Here is a 25,224-nt window from a genome sequence, read left to right as displayed (position 1 = left end):
AGTTTATTAAAGTAAAAATAAGTTTATGAGCAATAATTGGGACAATGGCCTTTTAATTGTGATTTAATGAGGAATTTTTTTTTATTAAAAAATAATTATTAATTGCTAATTAACAAAAACAGACGGGTGTCACATAAATTAGCTAATTCATAATGTTTCTTATCACCCACCGAGCTTGTTACATTTTACGCTTCTTCAAATTGCATTAAATAATATAAAAGTTTATTAAAATTTTTATAAAGTATCTGAAGATGTGCAACCTCCAGAAGTCATAGTTCTAGAACATACCCCACGACTTGTATAAACAATAAATTTCTAACTAAAAGAGAACAAGAGAGAGAGAAAGAAAAAGGAAAAATTCATCTCACAATTTGATAAAATTTATTATATTTAATAAATTTACATAATTATTTATTAAATGGACCCAATGGATATATATACGTATATATATTCAAAGTGCACTTCTAATTTTATTTGTGGACGTGATATAAACATTTTAGTCTGAACTGTCAATGCCCTCATAGGTGTGAAAACAAAAGTGTGTGATTTATTAGGATATTGATTGTGTGATTCATTATAGAAATTCTATAATTTACAATATTTCCATTCGCTAATTGACAATTCATGTGACACTTCGGTGGGCGGAATATCGTAGTAATGAGCAATTCTTTCAATTTTCTGTTTAATAAAATGTAATCAAGAAGGGTAGTTCTATTTAATTTTTATTTTTATGTTTAATTAATTAAAGTTTAAATTGTGATATTTTGATGCATAAAAATATCATTTAATTATCAATAAAAATTTTCCAATTATTATTTATAATTAAATATTATTTTTGTAAATAATTTTTATCCTCTTCGTGTATTGAAAAATTAATATTATTAGCTGTTGAAAAAAATATCATTGTCAATTAGTAAGAGATAATATGAAATATAAAATAATTATTCTTTTAAATAAAAATTAGTTTAATATTTGCAAAAAAAAATACAATACTTTTATTTGGTGAAATGAATAAAAATTATTTTACAAAATGTTATAACTATTTACAATGTTTAAATTTGATAGATAAAAAGATATACACTTGAATACATTGATAAAATTGAATATACGAAGAAGATAAAAAAATTTTATATAAAAAGCATTAAAAAATCAGTCTGGAGACACAAGTCATGGAAGAAATTATCATTATTATTAATAATTATTATATCATATGGTATAAGTATATTTAATAGTATACTTATAATTAGTTGTCATTGATTTTAAAAGATACAGCACAAGAATCAAAGTTATATTATACTCGAACATTTTGTAAAAAAATATTCCGTATTGATGTCAGCTTCTTATGAAAGCTGGATAAATCCTTGAAACCGCTATTACATTTTGGCAACGTTTCAATTTACTTCAGCATCTAGATATAATAGTTTAGTCGCTAGGCATATCACTACACGTTGGACTAACAGCTGGTGGCATATCATTCATATTTGAAAGCAGTAAGCTCGGTCTTCTTGACAATTTCTCCTCATATAAGCTCGAAATACTTTTCGGCCTAGTAATTCCAGTGCCCCAAGAATCAGATGATACATTTAAAGGCTCATCTTGCTGTAAAATTTTATTGTCTTGTGTTAGATTTATTTTTATATTCATTATGTTAATCTAAAACTAATAATTGATACTTGAAAATTTAGTTAATTATCAATCTCTAAAAGGTTAAAGGCTCCTTCTTGATTAACAAAATTAGTTTAGAAACTTACAGGCAGGTATTTAGCTGTTGGAGGTAATGGTGGTTTTAGAAGAGCAACGTCAGTAAGATCGAAAGACGTTACTGCTGCCATTGGAGGTGGAGGAGGTTCTGGAGGTGACGGAGCGTTCGATGGTGCTTCATATCTAGGTGGTTGAACTGACTGGAGCGGACTATTTGTCGCCGAGCCGAGAATCCATCGGGCAAAGCTTTCACAGCAGCCACAACACACATCAGAGATACCCTGACGAAGTCCTCGATGGAGGGTGAGGAATAAAGCAGGGTTCACGAACGCATGAATATAAGCAATGTGAAGAGTGACCTAGAGATAAGAGAAGGACAACAGAGGTCAGATTGACCGAATGATATCGACATTTAGTAGCTGGAGAGAATAGATAGTCCTTGAACAGCTTGTGCCTGACCATTAATTACCTCATATCCAGTAGTGTTTCCAATTACAGGATGATGGACTAAAGTCACGAAAAATAAAGGACCCCAAAATATGACGTAAGCTGCTGTAATAACTAAGAACATTTTTACTCTCTGGACTCCTTCACGTTCCATTCGTTGCAAATAGTTTCTCATTTTTCGATGCTCTTCTACAGCACCTCCTCTCTAAAATTATTATCAAAATTATTTTTCATTTAATATATATATATATTTATATATCATTTGTATGAAAATGTTTTATTTAAAAGAAAGTCATTCTTTATTATTTCTCTAGAGATTTTTATTGTAATCACAGTGCAGACGTTCATTATATTTTTTTTTTTTTAGGTTCTTTATTTTTTATTTTAATAATGGTTTTGATGTTTAGAAGAATTTCTTGATGCAGAAAAAATTCATCAGTTAAAATTAATGGAGAAAGTTGCTTATTTTGTCCTTTAACTGTGTAATACTATTTACTCTACAATTGAAGTTACTAATTTAATAACAAAATACGTAGATACATTTATCATTGACATTCGTATTTATACGAAAGTTTTAAAGTTTTCACTACGATGTTCATACTAACGAGACAAGATTTTAAGTACATAAAGTACAACTGAAGTTTATTGAGTTTAATATGTTATGTATGTACATTCATTTTATTTCAAGTTATAATTTATCTTAGATATTACCATATTCAAGATATACTTTTTATAAACGATTTTATTTAAATAATATGTTCTTGACTACTGAAAGATACTGAAAATAGCTATTTATTTAATATGCTATTTGGTTTTGTAAAGTTAGCTTTACAGTATTCAACATTTATTCTCCTATATGTAATATGCATATATGTGCATGCTTATATATTATATTTTTTACCTTTGGCGTAGTTCCATTTCTCTGGTCTGTAGTACCGTCGACTATTCCATTTGTTCCTCCGTGTCCACCACCCGTAACATTGACTAGGGTTGTGACAAGACCTGCAACTCGTACCTAATAAGAAGAAAATTTTAAACTAAAAAATTCATCAAAATTCACGGTACCTGTTCATACATTTTTATTGTGTAAAAACATAGAAAAAAAACTAGAAAATTGAAAACTATAATGTTTTTTTTTTTACTTGTACGAAATAACAACAAAAGTGTAAAGACATAAATAAATGGCAAAAGAAAAAAAAATTAAAGAAGAAACAATGGAAACTTGTTATTACAGTTTTTATATTTCATTGCCAGAAAACATTAAACCTTGCAAATATAACAACGAAAGCTTCTTTACGAATGGTTTAGTTAAATGAAAATGAAAAAAAAAAAATTGTAGATTGACGTAAATTTAAAAAACAGATAGAAATGATGATAATACAAAAGCTTCATTTTATATTTCTTCACTGGTTTCAATTTTATGAATATATTTTTTAAAAATAGAACAATAAGACGAAAGCAAGAAATGGAAAATAATGTATGAGATACCATAAATTTGAAAATATAATAATAATATTTTCTTGATACACGAGTAGTAATAAAAATGGTAAAGAATTGTAAATGTGAGTTGAAAAAAAAAAGAAATTATCCAACAGTAATAATATTTATAATAATTTAAAAAATATTATAAATAAATAAATATTAAAATGATGTAAGTTAAAATATTATTTTGGATACGATACAGAAAAATGCATAAAATAGATGAACATATGCATAGAGGAATTCTATTACTTACAGCTTCTACATTGGCCTTAGTGAGATCTCTGTGTAATTTTCTCAAATGAAATAACGTGAGTGCCACGCATATAATATTAATAACAATCCAGAGGACATTTAAAATATAATGTCTAAATGGACCGTGTACTAGTGGGCAGCTTGGAGCATTATGAGCAGTTTCAGTGTTAGCAGCAAGTGCCCCACTGAGGAATGTAGGTCCGAGGTTTATCGTAATGCTCGCAAACCATATCATAAAAGTCCCAAAAAGGACGCACTGAAACCAAAAATATTCAACATTATTCTACAAATAAGAAACAACGAAATTTTTTAGATAAATTTATCCAAAAATCTTGACTGCTCAAATCATGAATCATCATTAGATAAAATTGTGTTTAATTACAACTATTTTTTGTTCTGTTTTGATGATAAATACAGGTGTATCAATTAGCTGTCATTAATTGCTTTGGGATCACTAATCAATCAAAGGAAATTTTAACTAATTATAATCAATTAGTTACACAAGATGATTAATTGATATATGTATAAACAAAATAGAATAATTATTCTGAGACAATTTCTAATAAAGCCGTTGATAAGCGGATTAATGTTTTAGTGTACTTGACACATTTGGTCATAACATGCATGTTGCAAACCTCAATCTATCATATCCATTTAACATGCTGTTAAGATAATTGAATATCTGTGAAGATAAAAAACCGAGAGAAGCTATGTAAAAATAATGAATGAGAAGATTTTGAATAAAATATAATTAAATATTATTTTTCTAACCTGAGGAGAATCCATGAGTAATGGAGCTGCTAAATCAGCTTCTTCATCGCTCTCAGGAAAGACAGGACTATCATTGAGCACTGTAGTAAGCATATTTACTGTTGAAACAGTAACTAATAAGAGAAAAGCTGTCTCGACAAGTGAGCACTTGTTAACAGGTTGACAGTTTAGTATGCTTGATCCGAGTGGCAATAGTATTGCAGCTCTTGCACAGTCTACCATTGCTTGATGAAATAATAGTCCTTGGGACCACCTGCAATCCAACAAGACATTCCATTCAGCTTGCTTTTGCTTGAATGCTTGACACTTTATTTCAAAGTTTGTCTACCGAGTGCTTGTGAGTATTTTCCACAAGAACTCTCGCCGAGGAATTTCCCGATTAGCCCCTGGCATCAAGAACAATATTTCTTGTACGAGGATACGGTTTACCACGAGAGATGTGCTTTTCGAAAAGGGTTGAAAAGGAGTAGGGAAACAAGCGGAAGAAGATAATCAAATGGTTACAAAAAACTAAAATTGGTTCTCTAAGAAATTCACTATACATCAGACTATATTTTATCAAAATGAAAAGAATAAAACTGTGCCAGTCAAGTCAGATATTTTTATTTTGTGGTAAAGAAATTATTTATTTCTATTTTTTTTTTTTTTATTTTTAGTTTACTGTAAATGTTGGTCTAAGAATTTATTTTAAAATAAAACAAATTCTGGTGTGACTGATTTTTTTTTTGTCTTGATTGATAGACACTCTATTTAACATGAAATGAAAACTGAATCATCAAATATTCTGAATTAAATGAATTTTAAAAATGCATAGTATTATTTAAAATGTATTCAAACAAAATATATATACAGGTATTTTTTTTTTTTTTTTTAACAATTTTTATTGATGAAATTTATCTTTATATTGTTTGTTGTGCAAAAATCATTTTTGTTGAATTTACTTTATGTTATACAAGCCATAAAAGTTTCTCTATGACTAATTCAACCATTCTCAGCAATTGATGTATAAATAAATATAAATTTTCACGTCGAGAATAGTACGATAAAATACATTTTACTCTAATCTCTATTTATATATATATATCCATGTATATGTACAGTGAATTGAAGTGGATTAATTGCTTGAATGTATGTTTCTGTTGATACCTTTTTTTTCGACATGATATTTATCTTAGCAAAATAAGTGCAAATAAAATACTCCATCAACTGTCATTAAAAATGGAGAAATGTTCTTTTAAAAATATGATTATTTATATCAAGACATGTTCATATTATTTTGACATATTTACTTGCTTTGTGAATATTTATAATACAACAGCATGACTAATTATTATAAGATGTGGGTACATTCATGTGAACAAGAGGTATAAAATGAAGAGGAAACGGAAGTGAGAAAGATGAATGTATGTCACTTGGATTAGTACCAAAGCACAGCTTGCATATGACATTACTCAAGTCCTCTGTATCACGTTAGACGGTCTGTCACTTCTGTCGACCGCATGAAAGTTTTGTGATACGGAGCTTTCAAAATGAATGACGTTCAGAACACATTTAGACATCACATTCACGTTTACACAACCAATCCATTCAATCTTCATTCCAATTTAGTGTGAGTTTTGACTCTGAATACTTGCATTGATAAAAGATTGGATCCATTTGGGTTTTATTACCTTCTGAGCTGACGTTTGGTGAGGATTAAAGCCATAAGAACGATATTTGCACCCATGCCAAGTGCTCCTAAGCTAAATATTACAGTTGCTTCAGTGACACCGCCTGGATGGCATTGGAATACTTTTGTTGCATTGGAAGACACATTTCCTGATGCTCCAATACCAAAGCGAAGATTCGCACCTATCATTGCCACAGCAGAACCTATAAATGATCATTTATTGAGTTTATTATTACTATCTAATATCAAGATCAATAATATTATAAGTGAACTATGTCAGGTATTTCAAGCTCAATCAAGTGCTCCATTCAATGATCTGTAGTTAACCGCTCAATTGTGCGTTCATGTTGTCGCATACTGAAATAATTTTATTGACTTATTATTACATTTTATCCACCAGTAGATGTTTTACATGAATCGATTTTCTTATATAAAAATTTTGAACAACTATTGAAGCATTCATGATCAATTTTCTGTAAATTAGAAAAAAATCACAAGTAGTTTATTTGAAGAAAATGTATATTAAAAGTTATTACTTTGTAAAAAGTTATTTTTACCAAGTCAACAAATCGTCATTTATTTAATTAAATTTCTTAATAGAAACAGTTATTCTGTAGAATATAAATTGATTTAAAAAAAAAACTTTCTGAAAAGATGAATTAAAAGTAATAAATGAAATTAAACTAATTTATAATAGAGTAATAGTTGTATGTTAATGAAAATTTCTTGTATTATTTTTATTCAAGTAATTAAACATTTGTTGAGAGCAATTGCAATTTTAAACTTTAAAATAACAATTTTAATAGAACTTCAACAAGTATTTGGTTCTCATTAACAATTCATAACTCATAATTAATTCATATGATTAATGTAGTGTGAGATTAGTTACTTGGTCATTACTCAGAGGTTTGTTCAGTTCATCCTTATTCTTGTAGTTCTATCATACTCATAAAACTCAGCGAATCAAATCTCGAAAATAGCCTTTAGCAGTAAAGTATTCATTGAAACTTTTAGTATATGTACAATTGAGTCTAGTGTGTGTTATAAATGTGTTAAGTTTATAGAGCATGTGATTCTCTATACATACTCTCAAGTAACTTTGATAATTTAATTAACATTTTTCTATTACTATAGTTGATTTGCATACTCTAACGATCGATATTCAAAGTACTTCACCAACTAATTACAACAATGCTATTATTCATGTATACAGTTCATTTGTCAGTAATACTGAAACAAAAAGAATCCCTTGAAAATTTCTAATTCTCAACAGTAACAAAAATAACATCAAATGTTAGCATCATATTATTTGACTTCAATTCATCAGCAAAATAACTTGAAATATATTCGTATACTAAATAAAAAAGATACTAATCTAAATGTGAAGTTGAATAATTAATGTCATTACTAATGTTTCGTTTGAAAATTGAATCATCATTGCATGAATATGCATATAGGTTTTCCATATCTTTCATTTGAATGCAGTTTTCTCATTAAAAGATTCTTAACGATGATGTTGAGAATATATACTACCAACGGTATGCTTTGCATCCCTCAAAAATGACCTAAATACTTTTGTTCATGTTAAGAAAAAATGAAATTATTTTATGATAGATTTGAGAAAATAGAAACAAAAACTCTTTTTATTATTAAATCAAATGAAACTTAGTTTTTATTTAATATTTATATACTTGTCGAAATTTTACGTGTTAGCTAGTGACAAATTACTATAATGCAATGTTTTAATTAAAAAATTGCTCACAAAATGAATTTAAAAAAACAAAAAAATGGTTCATAAATATAAACATATATGTAATGCTGCTTGTCTCGTTTTGAATAGGATAATAAAGTGCCTTTAAAGTAGCAGAAAATAGTTGAGGTGCTTAAAGTGTACTTTTTTCTGCTTTGTAATTTAATCCTTTCTGTTACGTTATTTTAACTTTGAGTTTTGCCAACTACTTACTACTTTTTACAGTAAATTTAAAATATATCTAAACAATTCTGACAATTTATAACTTTTATATTAATATTAATTTGTTACATTTCAATATATTTCTTATCTCTTTTAACCAAATTTATGTCTCTAACGAATAAAAATTTATTACTTAGTATTTTAAGAAACTATAAAATGTATTTTTTACGAGCTCGTGTTGCAATGCAATAAAATTTAGATCTTAAATGACTTAAGCTGGTTTCTGAGAAACTATTCTATATGGGATATGTAAGATTATATTAAGGAAGTAAAAAGCGATGTATATTGGTGCTCATAAAGACTTCTAATTATATTATATTTATCATTAATTAGATTTCTTCAACTTGAAATGTTTTTATTACAAAAAAATACTTCTTCTCGAACAAAGTTTTAAAGTAATGTTCATAAGGAAAAGAGAAGTAAGCTATAAAAAATAAATAAATTACTCCAAATTATGATTTCAGTTTATTATTATCTGGAATTACTTTTTTTAAATTAATTCTTGACAAGAGGAAATATGTTTTTTAAAAATTTTTTTAGTTTAGTTTAAATATTTTTATTTTAAATATTCATTGTCATCTCTTTTTATAACCAAGTACTTTGCTTAGAAAATAAAATCGTTTCTAAGGTCGTGGAGTAACAAACCATGAGAATGCTCATGACATCAAAGAGAGATGAGAAGGTATAGTTCAAGTGTTATTCATACATAAAAGGAAATAGAAAATTACTTTCGTACGTTCTGAAAGAAGCATACAATTTTTACTCACTTTTGAACAATCTTTAAATTTAATAGTTAACTGTAAAAATCACTTTTATGATCTAAAAAGTCATAATGTAGTGTGTTGAACTTTTAGAATAAAATAAGATAAATTAAATAATCGATAGAGGTTATAAGTCCCTTTGGGATTTATGTAAGGCTAAATTACTTCTTGTGGCATTTATTAAACTAAAAGTATTCATTTTCCTTCAGCATATTTCAAAATCAAATATCAAATGTGCTTATGCTACGATTTTTTTATTTTTATTATTTATAAAAAGTTGGGAGATAAAATATGAGAATGTCATTTTTTTATTTCTCTTATATGGAGGGATAAAATGAACAGAGGTGAATAATTTTGCTTCTTGGACATAAACTAAAATCAACACTCATCACAAATTCATTGACATTCACCACAAATTATTGAAAGCTCGATGACACTTGATAAATTATTAACGATAAGTTTGATCATAAAAATGATTAAAAATATAAAAATATTAAATATTCTTTACCAATCATAAGCTTTATTAATTTTTTTTTTTTTATTAAAATTTAATAAATATATTTTATTTGATAACGAGAATTTGATCTCTTGTAAATGATATTTATTTTGAATAATAATTTTAGTTATAAAAAGTTTCTCTACTTTTTTTTTTTTTATTACAAAATGGAAGTAAAGAATTACTCGTCAATTAACTGATAAGAGCTTTAACAGAGATTTAAAAAGATAAGAGTCAATGGAAACGAAAGCGGAATTGAAGCTCAACGAGACTCTGTCGTGCGGAAAAAAGGTGACAGTTACAGTGAGAATAGAGAAAAGAAAAGATAAAAAGAAGAGTAATGTAAAAAAGATAGAAGTGGAAAATTATAAAATATGAGCAAAGAAAAAATATAATATACACTTTTGATCGACATCTAATTTCTGTAAAATGGCTTCTTTGAGTTCTACATTGATACTTTTTTTATTTAATTTATTTTGAAGTAAAATATATTTCGTTCCAAATATAAATTTTATCAGCAAAAAATAACCTAATTGTAGTATGTCAGACTAAACTCTGATAATTCTACTTTCAAGAGTTTTTTGTTAACCAAAAGCTCATTATTTACATTTCTTTATGGCTAACTATCAAATGGATTTTTAAGTAAAAATCTACAAAATGATTGATTTTGTTGGAATGTAGTGTAATTTTATCTCAAATTCAAATCTAAATGTATTATATTTTCTACATTCTTATTGATTCCTTATTGGCAATCTAGTTGCAATCTCGTGATAAATGTTTTTGCTTTTCTTTCTATACTCTAATTAAAATGTTATCGATACTATATATTTTCTGATATATAAGATAATGAATTGACCAGTATGGTACCTAATTTGATGATTAAAGTAACTATCCAATTAATAAATATCAATCAATGGTTTATAAAAGTTTCTTTTCATTTATATAATAAATCTGAGTTATATCAAAAGGTGTTTTGATTTTATTTAACAGATTTGTTAATTCTCTAGTCTAATATAATATTATTAGCATTCAAAAATGCATAGTAATATTGTCTGATAATAATATTATTCTGACCTTATTTTGACTAAATACTGTTGTTCTAAGTTAATGGGTCTATTTTCGCTTTAATTCATGCACATAACTTTGTCTTCCTGTTTGAAATGAATAGTTGGAAGAAAGTTGGAAAGATGATCAAAATTCCTGTCATTTCCTTCAATGGCAATACTAATTAAACTGACACAAACATTTAGAAGCCAATATTGATAGTGTGTGTTAAAATAACTCACATAAAGTGCCATTAAATATTAAAATTTTATAAACAAATAATATAATTAAACACACTTTAAAGGATAAATAACAGATCTTCTCAGTGTTTCATTCAATGTACGATAAAGTTTCATTTGGTTGCAATTATTTTGAATCAATGACAATAGGTTTAATTAATTATCAAACTAAAACCACTTGATTTGTGGTTTCTAGTTGATCAACAATAGAATTAAATTAAAATAATTCAATAAAATATAGTGACGTCAGCAATGGTATTTAATTTTTTATGCATTATCAAAAATAATTCTGAGATTAAAATTGCACGTTACTGAATAAATTATTAGAAATTCTTTTATTTTATTTATTTTCAAAGTAATATTTTATTCATGTTCTAAACAGAATTTTTCAAAAAAAAAAATAAACAAAAATAATAATGTAAAAGAATGGCAATAGAAGTGAAATATGATGCTTTGGTGCATCAGTAATATTCTTTTGTTGGACATGGACGAGAGCGTTGAAACGATAAGACGAGTAAGGATCCGTAAAGATATTCGCTTCCGATCTACATGTAGGTATATCCGATCATAAATCTGGATTTATAAAACGTAAACCACGGTGTAGAAAGTGTAAAAATGAAATAAAAAGTAAAGGTAAAAAAGGAAGAAGAAAATGAAGTAACGAAATCACAATATATGAATAGAAAAAATGAATTATTTCTTGAATAAGAGGGGATTAAGTTGTGATAAAGATATCTTCCTCTAACAGATTGGTGCTCTTGGATTTTAATTTCATTAGATGATCTCTAAATATATCCCCAGAACTTGGAAAGTAGTAAATTTAGTTTTCCATCCTAGATCACTGACTTGGTTCTTTTTTTCATTTCCTCAGTCTCTTCTTGTTTTTCTCTGAGAATTTATTCCAATTTATTTCAATTATCGTTAAATCCGATAGTATTTTCTGGGTTGAGTTATTACTTTCTTTCAAATTGAAGTACTTCAGTTTTACTGTGAAAATATTCATCTCATTTACATCTACTATTCATATTATTATGTTATCTTCAATAAATTTGCATATTTACTTGATATGAACGGAAGTTTCTAAATTAATCATCAAATAAAGTTTAATTATTATTTTTTGTTTTAAATTTATCGTTGATTTACACATGAATGTATGGAGTAAACAGTAATAAATGTAATTGTAACACAAAGTAATATAGATAAAGTGTTGAAAAATGATTTAGAGTATAGATCGTTGATCTAACTTTATTAAGTAGAGATATAATTTAATATAAAATACGAGTGATGATTAAAATAAAATAAATTTGCATTTTTTTTTTCATCTCAGTATATATAATCTTGCTTGTGATAAAATTTTCCGTTTAGTTATCATCTCACTGTTCGTTTACTTTTGCTTGAAAGTCTTTTATCGAATGTTCCGCACTTTTCAACGATAAATGTAAATATTTTTTCGGCACTTACTAAAGATAAACTAGTGTATCCTATCGATTTTGAATTAATGGAATTTTAAATCATATCATTTTATCGAGTTAATTGATATAGTAGGAATTAATTATTTATATATTAATAGTTTAATTTATAAATCAATTTGATATTTAATTAATATCAATTTTGCTGATAAAATATTGGAAATTATTAAAAAATTTATCAAATATTTGCACACGAAGAGAAAAAAATACAGTTATGAATTTTTATATTCAATATTAATCTTTTCATTCTTCATTATCCATCATTAAGTTTTAGTTAATATAAGAAAGATTTTTTTATTTCTCTACTGTACTTGAAAAAATGTCGAAAAGTTTTTTCATTGCTAGAATTCTCGGGTCGTTGCATCGCCTAGACTGCTTCATTTTCTCTTGAGATTCACTTCGAAGTTTGCGCATGTTCCGGTGGTTCCTCTTGTTAAAATGTGCATAATTTTGTATTCTCTTCTTCTCTCTTTTTTTTCACCCGCGATAGACTCCGGTAGCAGTGAAAATTGTGAATGTTCTGAAATTATAAATGCACCGAGGTGAAGGTAGAAATTGATTTTTCTTGCTTTGATTTCATCTTCATTTAAATTATAGTTTGATTGAACTTTTCTCTCTTTTCTTCATTTGAATTCTCTATCTGAATTAAATATCATAGATTTATTACAATATTCCAGATTAAAGACTTATAGGATACTTTAGATAATCCAATCTAATTGAAGATGTATTTACATCATTAGGAAATCAGTAATTAATTTTTATTCACATTTATTTATAATTCATCTAATTGTTATTATTTAAAGTGTCAAGAAGCTTATAAATAATCAAGTAAATCATCGGTAAATATTTTGCAACAAAAAAAATGTGTGAAACAGTATTATATTTCATGAAATTCACACTAAAAAACTTTTATTCCTATGATTCGTTTTTGTTGAAATATAAAAGCAGTAGTTATAAATACAAAGTTTATGTTTCTCTCTACTAACAAAAAGTACATTTAAATATTTCATTGTTATTCAATAACAACGACAACAACAAATGAAAGGGACTATCATTGATTGCTGTCTAGTGGAAGGAATCGATTTTTATAGGATGATCGGACTTGTAAACATGAAGTGAATTTTTAGCATTGGAACCAACTGACGTCAGGAAGAAACATCAGTAGTCAGGGATAAATAGCTGAAAAACGTGTTAGAGCAGAAGTAACTCGAAAAATCTTGTTTTCTGGCAATCTTGGATAACACTGTACAACAGGCTGAGTTGAAACAAATAAAACTTAACAAGGAATGGCAACAGAGTGGTTAGCATGTTTCTACAAAGTGAATAAACAGATCAAGTAATGCATACAAGTTGGTTTCCTCTTTTTTTATTTTAATTTCTTTTTCTCGAATAAATATTCTGCACTCTGTTGACACTCTTCCATTTCTATTAAATTAGCTTTCTATTCTTGCAGAATAATTCACGTGTTATAATGGAATTTATTTTGGTATCCTCTATTTTGTGATCAAATTTTGAGCTGCAATAAGCTATATCAAAACTTTGATGTAAAATTAATTTTATATTCACTTGGAGAATTTATAATGAATTAAAAATTATAATAATTTTTTTTCGAGTTTTTAAAGTATGAATAACAAAAAGGGATCTGGTTTAAACATTATAACATAATAGTGCTAAGACTTTAAATTGAGTTTTTTTGTTTGAAATTGAAGTGTCTGCTACTTTGAAGTCCATTAATGAATGAGAAATGTTGAGTAAAAGAGAAATGAAAAAAAGTGTTAAAATAAAAGGCGATAAAAAGAAGAGAGATGTTGGGATCAATGGCTTGATAATACTTTGCCAACTAAAGCAGGACAAAATTTTTTTGTAGATTTTTGTAGGTAGTGTTGAAGTTCTACTTTGGTCTAGATTTATAATAATGCTTAACATTACTGAACAAAAAATCTTTTGCTGCTTAAGAATGTCAGGAAAAACATAGTTATTTAATCCTTTGATATTTCTAGGTCTTTTTCGTTCAATTTTTTCTTTGTTAAAATTAAAGACTGTAAAAGAACCACAATATCTCGTTAAAAGGATTTTAAAAAGACTTGATGATGTAATACTAGGATGTGGAGAAGCTGATCAGAAAGTCCAGCACGATCTTTTAACTTTTTGACCTCGTGAACTTTATATCAATATGAAACTGTACGAATTTTCTTCAAAGTTCCTTTGAAGTATTTGGTAACTGAGACAAAAAAAATCATAGTCAAGATAAATTGACATTTTAAAATATTTACAATCCAGTAAAGTATCACTACATATATTATTGGTATTATGAACTTTTATTGTTATATTTATATAGATATATATTTTCTGATATTTACTTAGCTCTCCTATTGACGAACAAAATTTTTAACAACTTGCTCAGGGCAAATAAGTTTAAAACCTAACTATTCGTCGTTTTCTTTTTCAATTTATTGTTGTAGAAATTTACTTGAATGTTTGTGAGTATTTTCACTTGAACTTAAAGTTTTCATTGTGTTTTTTTTGTTTTGTTTTGGAAAGAAATTAATAATTTTTTTATTAATGAGAATTAGAAAGTTATCAAGAATGTTTGAAAATAGAGTTAGCCAGTTGGAATTTATAGCTCAATTAAAATATAGATAGTGGAGGTTAAAATCCTAGTAATGATAATAATAGGAGATGATTTTATGTATATAATCTAGAATGTTTAATTGTCTCCGGTAGAGCATTCAACTAAGTTCCAATTCTATTGACTACGTGATTCAATATTCCTTCCTGTTGACTGTTCTTCTGTAATATTAAGAGCTGATAGCTACTGCATAACAGAATCTTTGATTTAAAATATCAAAATGTTCTTCATTAAAGTAAAATCATTTATTTGATAAGCTTAAATAAATAGTACCGATGAATGAATCTTTTGGAGATATCTAAATCCTATAAACTTGATGTAAATTTCAAGAAGTAATAGGTAATGTGAAATGCTTTGTTTTTGGTAAAGCTATTTAAGAAAAATAATTGGATCAAAGTTAAAATTGAAGTGAATTATAAAAGGCACTTACCAGCAGCCATATCTTTCTCAATCTTCTTTGCTGGTGAAAGACGTCTTTTTGCTTTCTTGTTGGAAACCTCCTCTTTAATGTCACCCTCTTTAACAACGTCACACCAAGTCCTTCTAATTAGCCTGGTACAATTTTGACGCTCTCAATGACTAAATGCTTTCTCTTTGATCGGCCCTCATTTTTTGAGGTTTCCTTCCTTTTTCTAACTTTTACATTCCTTTTTTTTTTTTTGGTTGGCTTCCTGCTTCACTTATGAGTTTTTGTTACTCTATATTTCTTCTAACCAGTCTTACAGCCACTTCAAATGACGCCAAGTGAGTTTCTCTAACAGACAGATGTGAGACTGGTCTCATGAAAGAAAATATTGAATTTTTCAACCATCATAGACAAGCTTTTATTTTATTAGGAAATATGTTAGGGGAACAAAGGTTTTGTTCAATATTTCTAAAAGCCTTTTGAATGAAAAATATTTCCGTTAATTGAGACTTTAAAGTATTTACTTTAATTTTTTAATCACTACAAATAGTGATTTTAATTGAACAAAAAGTTAAAAAATAAATAAAACATTTTTAATTACCATTTTAATGAATTTTTTTCATTTGTATACAAAAAACATAAGAAGAAAAACTAAAGTGTAGTTCAAATAAAAGATAAAAAAATAAAAGTTTTAACAGGTTTTAGAATAGAATTATTTTTTTTAGGGTTTTATTTCTATTTTATTTTTTTTTATTGTATTTCAATGTCTGCCTCACGAAAATAGAGAATAAAAGGGAAGTAGTTACAGAGTGAGAGAGAGTTTGTTACTCTATCTGTGGGAATGCAACTCACTGTAAACTAAAATCGTTCCGAAACTACTACTATTCTTCTCTGTCCAATGTAACTCTTCTTCCACCACCTTTACTCTTTTCCTCCTCAACATCATTCGTCATCTTCCTCATTCTCAGAAAACACACAATGTCCGTTAATTTCCTGATATTTCTATCTTCTATTTTCAGTAGCTCTCCTACACTGTTGGTTACTTCTTGGTCATCAAAGTTCTCCTGCAACAAAATAGAACAATTTTTAAACATAATCAATCACCAAAAATAAGATGTTAATGAAATATCTGATAAATGCATCAATGCTATCAATCTGATACAACTGTTGGTTGATGTCTATCAAAGTATTTTCTATGATACACCACTTTCTTCAAACTTTCTATTAAACTTTAAATCTAATGGCTGTTTTTTTCCTTCAAAATTAGTACCTATTAGCTTCAATTGAATTGATTGATGCTAATGATTGCGGTGTCCAGTTAGTTGAGAAGTTACAGGATGGAAGGAATAACGATTATACCGAGTTGTAGTGACAGGATGACCCTAGCATCTAGTAGTACGAATCAATTAGTGTCAGACACAATAGTTTTTATCTAATTACAAAGATGTGTAGTCAATTATTAGATTACTTCAACGATTTTTACAAAGTTTTATAACTTTTTTGATTCTTTTTTATAATAAATCACCATTTTTATTTGTAGTTCATATTGTTAAAATTTTGAGTTATTGATATATATCAAACTAGTTGTTATCAAACTAATTTCAAAGTTTAAATTTATAAATCAATTAACACTAATTTTGATTATGAATGTACAAAGTTGTAGTGAAAGTTCGAATAATTATTGATTTTCATAACAAGGAGACATGTAGGTTTTAGTATTATCAAATTTTTGATTGAAATGTTTTTTTTTAATTTTATCAATATCCATAATAAAATAATTGCAAAGTATAAGTAAGTTAATAATAACAATAAATAAAGTATTCATAGAGATTAATTGGCAATTAAAATGAAACGTGAACTGATGGGCCGGTGTCAATAAAATAACCAGTAGTATAGGTCAATTAATAAAAGGTACCTACAGTCAGTTTTATTTGAGTTTTAAACTAGATTTTACTCCATGAGGAAATGAAAGAGTGTATATTTAAATAAAGTTATTACATTTTTGTTGAATTATTTAAAATAGATCTAGACTGCAGATAATTTACTAAAGAATCTTTTATAATAAATAATAATTTAAATATTTTTTTATCATTTTCTTTTTTTTTTGGATTTTTTATTTTCCGAATAACAAAGAAATCAAACAGAATATTTAGAGATCTCTCTGGTGGTTCACAAATTAGTAGGATTAGCATTGGACTACGATAAAAGCGAAATTCCGTTGACACACAACCTATTCAGGCAGAAGAGCTAAATTTACGTTGAAACAGAAGATAGTGCATATTCGGATGGATCTATTCCAAGTGCTATTATCGAAGTCAAGTTCCAACACTACTATTGATTCATGAGAAACGTACAGAGTGCATTATCCTGCTGTGAATCATGCGTAATTCAAATATTATTGTGCCATGTGTATTCATGTTTAGAAGTGACATAGTATTATCAGTTAAACAAACAAGATGTTCCACTCGAATATTTTATCGTTATTATAAATTTATAATATTTTATTGTCAAGATTTATTTATTTTATTTTTCCTTTCATTCTACAATGACTCATTTATTCAAACGAACAAGAGAAAAATGATCTTTTTCTCATTCCACTTGTTTGAAATGTAATTAAAGGATTAACATAATATCATATCATTAAAATGCTCGCGAAAACAATGGTAAATATTTTGCGAATTAAGTTGCGCGTTGAAGTGTTATTAACTCATGTGATAATTCCTTGTATAAATTTCACTAATCACTCTACGGTTTGATAAGCCCGCGCATTTCTGTAGTGTACCCTCAAGCTTCTATTCCTCTCTGTGCCGGGCTAGCAAAAGAGAACTTGTTCCAGTTATTATTACGGTTCCCTCGGGCTTACTATTAACAAGTACCTTGCTAGCCATAGCTTTTTTCTTTTAGTTAAATTTTTTTGTTTTAACGTAATGATCATTTTTATTTCTTTTAATTACTTCATATTTCTCTTTTAAATTATTTACTTTTTTTTTTAGTTATTTCATATATTCTAACAATTATTTTTGATTTATCACACAGTAAAATTTTTAAAAATTGTTCAATTATATTAATAAAAAAATATTTTTTCTAAAAAAGTCTAGTGGGATTATGTGGTATGAAAAATATTTCACTGTTGATTTTTTTTACGTTTTTTTTGGTTAGTATTTAGCTTTCGAAAAATTTGTGGAATTTTATTTTATTATTAGAAAAAAATTAAATATTTTTATGTTAAAAAATAAAATTATTAAAATTAATAATAAAGAAAAATACAGCAGTAGTTTATTATTAATCTTTTTTAACATAATAAAACAAAAAAAAATGTTTATATGAAAATGCAGTTATTTTATAAAAGTAACACATGATTTAATTATATGTGTAGAATAATTCTGTTATTCTAAGTTAAAAGCTGTCAAAAAATTTTTTTAATTAAACCGTTGCCAAGTGATTTAAGTGAAATAGATTTAAAAGAGTTTAAAGTAAAACAAAAAAAAAAGCTCACTAAATAGGAAAAGTAATTTTGAGATGAATTTTTTTTTTTTATTCATCAAACATTTAACAACAATTGAAAATGATCTAGATAATCCACAAGCCGATGGTTATTAGAATAGTAAAACAATAGTCAGATAATAATAGTTGTATTGTGCGAAGGAATAAAGGAAATAAAAACAACGATTTTCATACCACTTTTCCTGTTATTCTCATTTTAGTTAGAACGACTTTCCCTTATTCTGTGAAAACTCTTCGTCTCTCTACGTTAAAACGTCTCGACAGCTTACTCACTGAGGTTATAACAATGTCCGCGTAATTATATGCTCTTGGCCCGAGACAATGAGAGAGAGAAATAACGAGAGAAACCATTCCTGCTTTGTGTGTCAAAATTATTCATATAACAAAGAGTACAACTCAGCTTGAGAGTTTCTTTTTCAAATCTTCTAATTATTACACCATTAATATTGATTATTTAATTTTTTATAATTTATTACAATTATTTAAACTGTAATATCTTACGTTATACATTGTGTATCTAGTTTTAAATGTTAGCTAAACAATCGAATGCCAATTTTCCCACGGTTTACGTGTAACACTTCAACAAGCAGAGAAGAATGCTAAAGAAATTTCCTTTAAATAGGTATTGGATCCTTACAGTCTATTTTCTTGGAAATAACAAATTATTTCTATATGAAGACAGTAATCGACACGATATTCATACTATGTAAAAAATAATTTGCTCAGAGAATAACACAATAAAGTAAAAATATGACACTAAAGTGCAAAAATAAATAGTTTTAGAAAATTGAATTTCATACAAACACGCAAAGAATCTATTATAAGAGAAAATAAAAATGAATTATTAAGGATTATCGACATTTTCCAATTAATTCTTTTATTTGAATTTGATTCGATAGTTTTTGTGATTCACTAATAAATAAAATAGTCATTCAAATGGATATATAAATATTTTTAGAATATTGAAAAGATAAAAATAATAGATAAATAATAATAAAACTATGTCAAAAAGTGTAGAAAAAAAATTTCTACACACTGTTTTATATTAGATATATAACTAATGTCAGTAATGAAATACAAATTGATTCTCTTTTGAAACACATCTACATACAGTAATGATCAACATCAACCTGATGGTGATTGAAATAACGTCAATAAAGAAAAAACCTTTAATCAACTTGTGAAGGATATAAATTGAAAAAAAAATTTATAAATATTTGCAAAATCTAGGGAGAAAATTGAGTATGTCAATCACACAGGTTGAAAATTAACACTGTAAAGACTTTGTATGTGTCAATTATGTGATAAATTTTTCTTTTGCTTTATAAACTATCGTTAAACAAATAAGTATCATGAATTTATTAATTATAAAATCAATTAATATTCAATATCGAGGTTAATATAAAAAATAATAATGGTAAATTATTTATTGTAGAGTATAAAATATTTTAATCTATTTTATCAAATTCTTTGATGTAAGAAATTACTTACACAAAGTTCAGATGAATAGAGGAAGGGAAATGTTACATAAATTAAGATGAATTACTTTTATTGAAGAAAAATCTTGAGAAAATTTGTCTTATTTCAAGAACTTGTTGGTTTTCTTTTTGATAGGTCATTACAGATAATTCAATTCCGATACAAAAAAAGGATAAATTTAAAATTTATTCAATAAAATAAAAATTGAATGTGATGAAAAAAAAAAAGTAAATGTAACGAAATAGTAAGATAAAAGCAATAATATTCCAGGAATTTTGAGGAAAATTCTCTCCACGCTAAACGATGTACTGTTTTATGTCCATCAAAAACTCGTTCAGACATGTTATGCCTGTTGGAAATATCTAGATGTGCATAGCATTCTTATGGAATAGTAAGTGAACTTTCATTTTTATGTACCTTTTTTAAAGTCCTCTTTAGTAATGGCAGAGACGAATTTTAAATAATTTATGCCTAAGATTAATTGATAGTACAATAAAAGTTAATAACGAAATATGAATAGTGTAATTTAATTTGACAATTATCATGGGAACAATTTTCACTTGAATATTTATTGAAATATAGCCTTTATATGGGTGGTGTAGATATTAATGTTCGACTAGATGATTGTGGGCTTCATAAATTGCCGGCTATGAAGTTTACCTACGAGTAATAATTATTCTGACCTTTTAATAACTGGATATTATTTTCGCCACTGCAGTGGAAAATTTTTTATTTCTGTAAATGCAATAAAAATGAAGACTCTTGCAGCAATTGAATACTTTTTTTATATACATCTTTTGTCAAAAAATAAATAAAATCTCCTTTTAAGTATTTTTGTTACTGAAAGATGACGTGTATAGTATGAGGATTTAAAGTGAAAAGTCTATAGTTGAAATAAAGTGTTTTATGAACGAGATTCGTTCGTGTGTACATTTAAAGAAATAAAAGAAATAAATGAAAAAAAGCATTCGATGAAACTGAGGCTACAACGTGATGAGATTTTTTAAAAAGTTCCCTTTCATCTATATTTATACCTATCCTCTAAGAGTTCTTCACTAAACTCCACCAAATTATAGACAAACTTTATTGCCAAGATACCAAGAAAAAATGAATATTTTCTGATACATTTACACCTGATGATTTTATTTGAATATAAACAAGTGGTTTTATTTTGAATTACTTTATAAATTTAAATAATTTATATAAACATTATAAATTTATTTATATTTTTGTTGATTTAATAATAATAATAATTAAAAAGCAAATATTTAATTGTGTTTTAATGATAACTTTCAATCATGACATTCACTTTCAAAGTTTGTTTTAATAATAACAGTTATTAGATAAGTTTGAAAAATTATTTTAATTTTAAAATATTTTATTAATATTCACTAAAGTATTTAATTAACCCAACTTGTTTTACTGTCAATGTCAGCTTTAGTAATCATAAACATAAAAAAAAATTTTTTTTCATTTGTATTCTGAATAAAACAAACTTGGCAACAAGTTTAAATATATTATTTGATAGTCTAGTTTTTAAGTACATGTTTAACAACAGTTAATTTAAGATTGTATTTTAAAATATTTGAATTATTGTTCTTTAGATATGTTGGACAGTCGACAGTTTTGTTGTTGGCAATGTTCAACTGATTTGTTCATGTTTAATTTATAACTAAAACTAGAGCAGATAAAAAATCTTTTCTAATTTATCATAATTTTTCTTTCTTTTCTAACAAACTTTTAAATTGATTTTAATCATTTTTAAATCATCATTTCGTTATATTTTTCAATATTATCACTAACATATTCATATAGATTTTTTGACACAAATATTTAGATATTTCCAACAAATTTCAATGATAACATTATTCGTAATTAATTTTAATTTTCATAATTGTAATATATTTATTCAATTTTCGACCAAAAGAACAATAACATTAATAATTAATTTATAATGCACTGTGAAAATACAAGAATATTACACACCATGTTTCAGATTATCATTGAAAATTCTAAAAACAGCACCAATTTACGTATAGTTAGAGTAGATGAGTCAAACAGTATTGGAGATTCATTAAATTAAGTGAGTAAATGAAAATAATGAGGACCGATATGAAAGTTATTAAATAAACGTCGATTTAAAGTGTTGGAAATTGATTATTTTTTTCCAATAAAACAGCATAAAATGTTAAAAAATACAAAAAATAAGTAATTGGAATATTTTAGTTGTTGTTGGAAAACATGATACACTAGTGTATTGAGCATATCTGATGACTAGAGGAAGTATCTGATCTATTGAAATTAATTGCTTTATCATATAATATTGGAGGTTGGATTACATCCTTAAGTAGGATTAAATAGCGCTTACATTGTTCAAGTAAAGTTCACTTAGTTCAACCAAAATCACAGAGTATTATTATGATTGAGATGATTGTATGAAATTTTAACAAGAAATAGTGATATTAAAATCTCGAGGACTTGTTATTTTAAAGAAAATAATTTATGAAAGTAAAAAAAGAAAAATAGTATGAAACAACATTCACTTTTTGTTGATATCTTCATCCCCTTGAGCATTGAGAATTTGATTGATGTTTTCTTTTAAGCAGAGGCAAATAACTTTCTTAACAAATATGCGGTGACTAGACAATTTTTTTTTTTTTTTATATCTTTCATTATTTTATTTTCCATGATATGATTAATTTTTGGGTTCAATTACTTTGTCATATGTTTTTTTAATAATAATCCTATTTTGAGTTTCATTAAAAATGAAACTTGAAAAGTAACTTAATTATTTAAACAAATTATAAAATTTGTTGAGAATATTTCAAAAGACTTACTTGTGGAATATTAATTAAAATAATAAATAAATAATTGTCTTATTGAGATAATCAATTAAATTAATATTCAAATAATTTACATGAAATAAAATTAAATTAAAAAATTGAAAAGTTTTTCACTAGTTTATTGAATGTAATGCTCGACATAGTTAGCAGAATTTGATATAAATAAGAATAAATTTTTTACGTCATGTGATTTAGTTTTTTTTTTTTTTTATTTGTTATGTTAATATAGATTGTTTGTGTTTATTTAACAAGTTAGCAGCTTTTGAGGTAGGGTGTACGGGTTCATCCTTTAGAGACTTGAATTCATCCTGTTTCAAGTGTCCCGAGGGACTAAAACTGCAACTAGGAGGGATCAACGTTTAAATCAAACCCGTTAAGCAGTTTGCTCTTTACTCAGATCTGGGCCAAGCAGTTCGAACTTACTCATGTCTTTCACAATCTATTTAATTTTTTATTATTAACAAGACGTTAATGACTTTTTTAATTACACATTCACTAATTCAAATGAAATTAATATTAAATGTAGTAGTGTTATAAGTGAAATATCAAAGTGTAACTTTAGTAATGTGTGTTTAAAATTGAATTTTATTTTTGACAGAATATATTATTGATGGATATAGAAATGGTTGAAACAAAAATTTATACTTTTGATTATTTAAATTAGGATAGCTTCGAAAAAGATGAATGAATCGCTTGTAAGCTAATTGAGTCTCTCATATTCTTTCTCTCTTGCTTTTGGCTGTAACTGAATTGACCTGAATTCGACAGCCACTAAATTAAATCTAACAACATAGGACTATTTTACGTCACAAAAATATAAAGTTGGAAAAATTGTTACAACCGTCTAAATTTTATTTTAAAAAAATAAAAAATTGAAAAATCAACGAAACAAGTTGTTGAATGATTTTTCGAATTTCTCACAACATTCTTTTTTAACAATATTGTTTTGTAATGCTTTTCTTCCTTGACTTTTCAATAAAACAATTTTCGTGCCCTAAAGAACCGCAGCTTTATTGACTTTATCACTTATAAAAATAAAATGAAATTTCAAACTTTTATTTCTTCGATGCATCTTCGTAAATTTATCACGAAAGTAAAAGAATTTCTTCTGTTTTCAGTCTTGTTTTTTATTTTGTTTTGACTTTCATTATTTTGTGTAAGAAATTTTGAGAAGAAGAAGACTTGGGAAAAAGTGATAATTTAATTCAATCCATAAGGGAAGTTCGTATCATTGTATGGATCTGTAGGGACAGGTTGAACATTCAGAATATTAAATAGGAATAAACTGGGATCCATAAAAGGGTAATCACATAAGTATATGTATGTAGCTGATACCGAATCAAGGGGCGTGTGCAGGCGGTCGCATAATCGCACCGTTAACCAGAAAGACAAACCAAGGAGGACTATAACCACTAGCATCATAACGATCATGTCATGAGTGGTAACTAAACCAACTTACAGCCACATCGTTCATTCTTGTCTTACTATCATTATCTTATATCTTACTAATAAAGTTAACTAAAAACTTTCTTATTCTTCCCATCTTTTATATTATCAACTGATATTAAACAAAAAATATAAATAAAAATCTAAAAAATTGACTCCAATATTTTTACCTTTATTTACAATTGAAAATTAATTTTCATTATTATTCGTATTATTATCATAACAATTTATATAATTAAAATAATTTCATGTATAAAATAAAAACTGCACTTGGATAAAATTTTTCAAAGCTTAAGAATGAAATAAAAAATTAGTTTGAAATAAAAAAAATTTTTTTTCTACAACACACACGATCGAGAATAAACCTTAACACTTGTATAAATCAGATGAATGTAATTCTGTCTCGTTCTCTCGGTTCGCGAGACGAGAGAGCACTGCGTACTTGTCTGAAAGCAAGCCCCGATTCGAAGCTAACCTACCCTTTTGCCCCACCTCACTAGTAGCTTTTTCACCCCCCGTCAAAGCTCTACCCCTCTATCCTGGCTTTTACCACAACGCAGCATCCCTATCAACCACTAAATCCTCCAGTTGTTTCACTTCTTAATAATGTCATG

The 25,224-nt window shown here is 26.6% G+C and overlaps 2 protein-coding genes across 2 annotated transcripts in view; one reads left to right on the top strand and one right to left on the bottom strand.

Moving 5' to 3' along the window:
* LOC118066805 (midasin) overlaps positions 1–25,224 on the top strand; it is a 50,222-nt gene that overhangs the window by 8,565 nt on the left and 16,433 nt on the right. The gene's annotated exons all lie outside the window — the stretch shown is intronic.
* LOC118066806 (uncharacterized) lies at positions 1,277–19,082 on the bottom strand. Its single transcript, XM_035083137.1, has 10 exons — positions 19,017–19,082; positions 16,191–16,402; positions 15,363–15,710; positions 6,324–6,525; positions 4,654–4,906; positions 3,884–4,138; positions 3,050–3,163; positions 2,171–2,353; positions 1,752–2,060; positions 1,277–1,599 (listed from the first exon to the last, which is right to left on the bottom strand). The coding sequence occupies exons 3-10, from the start codon at positions 15,370–15,372 to the stop codon at positions 1,423–1,425; spliced, it is 1,503 nt and encodes a 500-aa protein (XP_034939028.1). The 5' UTR covers positions 15,373–15,710; positions 16,191–16,402; positions 19,017–19,082; the 3' UTR covers positions 1,277–1,422.

The sequence above is a fragment of the Chelonus insularis genome, unplaced genomic scaffold (genome assembly GCF_013357705.1).
Source record: "Chelonus insularis isolate UGA/USDA-ARS -01 unplaced genomic scaffold, ASM1335770v1 contig_355_pilon, whole genome shotgun sequence".
NCBI lineage: Eukaryota > Metazoa > Arthropoda > Insecta > Hymenoptera > Braconidae > Chelonus > Chelonus insularis.
The sequence above is the reverse complement of the archived record's forward strand: the minus strand, read 5'-3'. Positions and strand labels throughout refer to the sequence as shown.